At 37.2% G+C, this 5864-nt stretch overlaps 1 protein-coding gene across 1 annotated transcript; it reads right to left on the bottom strand.

Moving 5' to 3' along the window:
- Window positions 1-594: 594 nt before the first annotated feature.
- Window positions 595-2191, bottom strand: LOC128857095 (uncharacterized). Its single transcript, XM_054092673.1, has 2 exons — window positions 1917-2191; window positions 595-1843 (listed from the first exon to the last, which is right to left on the bottom strand). Exons 1-2 carry the CDS (start codon window positions 1942-1944, stop codon window positions 732-734), a joined length of 1140 nt encoding a protein of 379 aa, XP_053948648.1. The 5' UTR covers window positions 1945-2191; the 3' UTR covers window positions 595-731.
- Window positions 2192-5864: the final 3673 nt, after the last annotated feature.

Below are 5864 nucleotides of genomic sequence, written 5' to 3'. Positions count from 1 at the left end.
TGTAACCGCATGCGAGAAAACATCCGAACCAGACGATGCTAAAGCATTAAATGACAAAATGTTGCCGAAAACAATTTTGCCCGTGTGGCCGCGAATGAGACATGAAAAGAGAATTTCCAGTGTCTCCCTTGCAGATGTCTCCTCGTGTAAATCGGGTCATAGTAAACAAAGTCTCATATAAAAAAAAGAAGTTTCACTTCCAGCCCGTTTTTTACCTCACCTAACTTATTTCACCTCGCAACAAACCAATTGGTCCCGATTTGATTCTTAATCCTCAGCGTTCTCAGTTATATATTTTCTCTGTGTGCGGGAACCCTTTTCATGAAGCTTCCACCGGAGCTTTACGTGATGGCTAAATAATCCTCATATTTTGATGGCCATATATGCCGATAGAAAGAGATAAATAAAATTGATGCTCCCTCCATACTTGATGCGGTATATCTGCCTTGAGCTAGAATTCCATATCACCATCTTTTTCCACATCACAACATCACAAGTGGAACCCCTCATATTGATAGGTCAGGTTAAATCTAGTTTTTTTTGCATATATTTTATTATGTTTTTATAAAATTAAAAATTTTTTTATATCAAGGTTTAAACTGCTTGTTTCAAGTGGTATTTTTTCAAAATTTAAAGTTTTGAATTGCTAATTTTTTTCTAGCTTATATCTACTTATTTCTCTTTTTTTCATCGCGCTCTTCCCCATTATCAGTTTTCCATCGTATATAACCTCACAATATGTCAACGGTTTTATCATCGATGAGTTGTTTCAGTTGTGTTGCCTTAAGTTCGAACTCCTTTTCGAAGAGTATTTCTTCACGCAGCATTTCTTCGCGTTCGCGCTGCAGCTTCACCTCGAGTAATTCCAAACGTTTTTGCTCCACAGCAATACGATATCGATGCAGTTCCTGTTGACGCTGACGAAATCCGCCCTGAGGAGGTGCGCACTTCGAATTACCCGAATCTTTGGGTATTTCTGCGACCGTTAACTGCAAACTATTCTCATAAATTTTAGGACTGGGCATATTCCTTACGCGCTTTCTCGATAGTCGTGTCGTTTGCAAACGTTCATTATGACGTTCGGGGTTCTGGGTCGCTTTTGTGATGTTCTTGATGATGCACGTTCCGTCAGTGCCATCCCCTTTGTCCTTCGTCATAGCACAACAAAAGTCGGCATTGAAGTCTTGCAATTCATCAATGCCATTATCTCCCAGGAGTACAAAATCGGTACATGTCGGACAAGATGCAGTTTCCATTGAGTTATCGGTTGCTTTGTAGATCGGTTCATTGGAGCACTCTTGTGATTTATCCTCATCATCATTATAATCCTCATCACGTAGAGTCACCGATTCGATTTCACTTTCCTCAATTGTATTCAGTTGCGGTTCTTCTACTGCAGCTTCTTGCTCTACTGGCAAACAATACACCTCCAACTTGATGGCTTCATTTGTGGGCGCCGCGCATGACGCGGTTATATTCTCGCAAGAAGGCATTGGAGTATCCGGTGTTTCGTACATGTCCAAATCTTCTTTGGAACAATCGTAAAGTCGACGTAAATTAGGTGCATCATCGTCATCGTCCTCCTCCGCATCGCTATTTTGTGTAGCGGCCATGGCAGCAATCATGCGATCCCAGTGTTTCCTCTTCGAAAAAGAGCTCGTGCATCGAGGATAGCTCTTGTCCATTTTGGCGTAGCGATAGTTGACCACAACTGTGCGGTACGTTTCCTTCTCAGTTGAAGGTATCCAACTGAGCTTTTGGGAGTGTCGCACTTTGCTGCTGGTGGCGGACTTTATTTTACTTGTGGATGATGAGGACCCGCTGTTCACGCTGTTTACTTCCTCTGAAAAACAAATTGTACTGTGAATATGGAAAATAGGCACATGTATGGGTCAACTGGAAGATGAGGTTTTTACCACTGTTATCAATATTTTTCGAGTTCATATTTTGCGATTTCTTGGTTTTTGGATTTGCAGTAAGGTGGATAAATTAGAATTTTTAATTTTTTAGTGGTTTTTGAATTTTTAAAATGTTAACGAAAACGTTTAGCGCTAATAATTTTGATATGTTTGAAGTTTGATTAAAATGTGAAAAGTGGAACGAGGAAATATCAGATTTTTGAAAATTATTTCAATACAAATAAGTATTTAATACTTTTTGTCAAGGAGAATCTATTAAAGCTGGTATCGGTAAATCAGCTGATTTATTTTTCTTTCTTTCATCGTGTCCATGTGGCTGTCAGTCCAGAGTGAAACAGGGCGAATTCATTATTTGTTTTCTACTTTGCCAATACTCTGCTTTGACAATCAAACGCACAAAATATTGTTGTTGGTCAAGTGCCACCACCTTTAATGAATGTGCCTTGGCAAGGCCCGACGAGAGGGAAGGCGGGGGAACGGGTACTTTTTCCCCCGGGTCCGGAGTTCTCAGAGGGGCCCGGACTCGAGATTATACGTATTTGTATGAATTAGACATTATTGGAAAGAGCCCGCATTTGCAATTTTCCCCCGGGGCGCGGAATTTTCCCCCGGGGCTCGGATATGCTCTCCATGGCTCTGTGCCTTGCTTTTTGTAAATGCTTTTTATTCACATTTTTATTAACCCCTCCACTTTATTTAGTAAAAACTTGTAAATAATTTTAAAATAAAATAGCAGACATAAAGACTTTTGAATCATTTGTTTTGTTTTATTTCCTAAACTTAAAAACTTGTATGGTAACTTCTTAGTAATACAAGGTGGCGTAAAATTAATCATCATTTTTTATTTGTACTAAATAATAACTCTAGGCCCAAAATTAATCATTCTAGCGGAAAAAAAAATTAAAAAAAACTAAGATTTCCATATCTGGAAATAAAAAGATTTCCACATGTGGAAATAAAAATATTACCATTTCTGGAAATAATTTTTTTTTTATTGTTTCTTAATTTTTGATTAAGTTTGTCCCACCCTGTATATGGAGTAAAAATAATAATTAAAAATCTATTCAAAGCAAATGCTCAGATTGAATGCTAAGCTAAGCTAAGCTAAGCTACCAAGCTATTTACTTTTAGAGCATTAAATGCCCCCATTTCAGTTGCCGCTACAATCGCTAATCACGTAAAATACTCCAAAGACTGGAGCATTGATATGACTCTGCCGAAATGCTCTGCTAAGCAAGCTGCTGAAATTTAAATAGCTGAAGTATCTTCATGTTTCTCACTCTTCTCCATATATTACGTGTTGCGCAAAACTTTTCTCGAATTCTGCTCCACTCAAGTTTCTGCAGCACACAATAGATGGGTAGGAGCTCTACTAATCCCTTTGAAGTTTTTATCCATCAAAATATGACTTCATCTTTGAATTGTCTACGCAGCTGGTGTGCAGCGGCTCGTCAAGTAGAGCAAGATTTTGACTGTAGCTCACCTGAAAATCGTCAGCAATGAATCCTTGGCATAGGATACCATATAAGCAACTTACAATTTCCGACTTCGGTCACGTAACTTGTAGGGCCATTCCGGTGCATGCTAATTTCGGACTAAACAGAGTCTGACTTAGAGCAAATGCCTTGTTATATAAACAAGTACCACAGAATAGATTAAGTGTTGTGTTTGGCATCCATCACGTAAAAACTACATACAATTAAAACAAAGACTAAACCTTCTATGAGATCCCATACGGAGCCTATTCGTAAAGCCAGAAAATATATACAGGTGGCGCAAAATTAATCATCCAAATTTGGTTTTGAATAACTGTTTACCAAAAAAAAAAAAAACAAAAATACCAGTCTAACGGTTAGACGCGATAGAAGTGAATCCTTCCGTAAAACAAACTGAGAGAGAATGAGACGAAAGCAGCATTAGGAGCGGGATAATTATAGGTTCATTATAATATTGCTATAAAGTTCATATTTTATTTTCTTCATTTTATTATTATTCATCCTCTATGTTTTCAATTTCAACAAATGATACGAGTGGCTTATGATAGCTAAAATATGATACAAATGCTTTGGTTTCGATGTTGTCAACATATCTTTGAAATATCGCGTCAATTGTTGTATTTGATCGTGTTGTCGATTCAGTGCGATTGTTACACATTTTTAAATTTAATGTTGTATTTAGAAAGTCAATTAAAGGAACCGCTGTGTCCAATGCAAAATTTACGTTAAAATCGCCACTTAAAATCATTGGAACTTTATCGTAATCTTTTCTAAGTATCCGCGATACTTCTGGTGTATACTTTATTAAATTTTCGTGAATGAATTCCGTGATGCTATTTATTGATTGATTCGGTGAAATATAAATTGCCACAATTAAAACTGTTTTTCCATTGCTCAATCTGATTTCGCATGCTCATATTTCTCCCACTTTAGAGAGCTGAACAGACAGTGTATCTAGTTGCTCTGCATTCAGATCTATCTGTGGAGTTACAATACGAGCACCGTCATTTTGATTGTGGTATATTGCAACACCGACTGCAATTGCGGTAAATATTTAAAAATGAAAATATTTACGAATATAAAAATACGGACGCAATACAGCACACGCGGTTGCTATTATGAGCGTCGTAACGCGTATATTACACAGACGTACTAACATACACACAAACATTCGTAGGACGCTTGGTCTAAGCAAGTATTAGGTAGTGTAGTATAGGTATACATAATGCTTTCTTGCTCACCGTGGCTCCGTAATACGCAGGCGCGCACACATACGTACTACCATACATACAAACATACATACGTATGACGCTTGAACTAAACACCAAAGCAAGTAATAGGCAGTGTAGTATATATACTACAATACTCACTATACTAGCGTGGCTCAGCAGTACGCAGCCACACACATATACGTATATCAACATATAACGCTTCGTAGTGTAGCTTTTTCGTTTCATCGAGTCTCAAATCACTCCCAACGATTCTAAAGAAGTTTTCACTTCAAAAAGTATTTTGAGAAATGGAAATCTTCATTTCAACCTTTAGGCGATCCATTGCTTGCTTGTCTGTCTCTATACTGCAGTTGTATAGTTTACAAGTATCAAATATGATTGACGTAAGTCAGATAGTAGGGTTCCACAAAAAATTAATTTGGTTATTTACAAAAAATTCAGTCATATGCATTATACAGATCCATAAGTAAAACACTGGTCGTCAAAAACTGCCCACAACTGAGATCACCTGATTCCAAAACGCTCTTTCCTGAAACATGGTTGCATGAAAAGTTATTAAATTTCATTGAAAATCGTAACAAAAAGTGTAAAAATGTCGTACAAATTTAGATATTTCTCAATAAAAAACATTACTAAAGCTAAAGAATCTATTAAAATTATAATGTTTGTTATTGTAAATTTTCCAAGTTTGACGTGAATTTAACATACAAGGTGAAGTCCAAAATAAACAAGACTGAGCTAAAATAGAAACGACAGGAGCTTTGTTCTGATAACTTTGAGTATATTTATTCAAAATAGTCCCGTCTGGCCTCGATACATTGTTTTGCGCAATCTAAAAGCTTTTCGAAGGAGTGTTTCAGGTCAATGACCGGAATGTCATTCAGGATGTCGCTACAAGCCTTTTGGATGACCTCTACGTACGCAAAACGTTTTGTGTGTTTCTATTATAGCTAACGACTTGAACTTCCAGGCAGCTTCCTAAAATTTTATTTTCTATCTATTTATGGATATAACTTTTTAAAAGGTATCCACAAACAGGACAAAACAAGGCCAGATCCGGGTGCACAACCGAAGGTTTTAAAAAAGGTGTCCAATGAAAGGTTAATATTAAAATCTATCGGTAAATCAGCTGATATGTTTTTTTCTTTCGCTGTGTCCACGGGACTTTCAGCCCAGAATGAAATAAGGCGAATTCATTCTTTGTTTCCTCTTTTGGC

This window comes from Anastrepha ludens, chromosome 2, assembly GCF_028408465.1.
Source record: "Anastrepha ludens isolate Willacy chromosome 2, idAnaLude1.1, whole genome shotgun sequence".
Lineage (NCBI taxonomy): Eukaryota > Metazoa > Arthropoda > Insecta > Diptera > Tephritidae > Anastrepha > Anastrepha ludens.
The sequence above is the reverse complement of the archived record's forward strand: the minus strand, read 5'-3'. Positions and strand labels throughout refer to the sequence as shown.

Bases quoted from the DNA above. Each gene is read 5' to 3' on its own strand.
- LOC128857095 (XM_054092673.1), bottom strand. From the start codon at position 1,944: ATGAACTCGAAAAATATTGATAACAGTG. The intron at 1,844-1,916 runs GTAAAAACCTCA...TTTGTTTTTCAG, and splicing joins GAAAAATATTGATAACAGTG to AGGAAGTAAACAGCGTGAAC.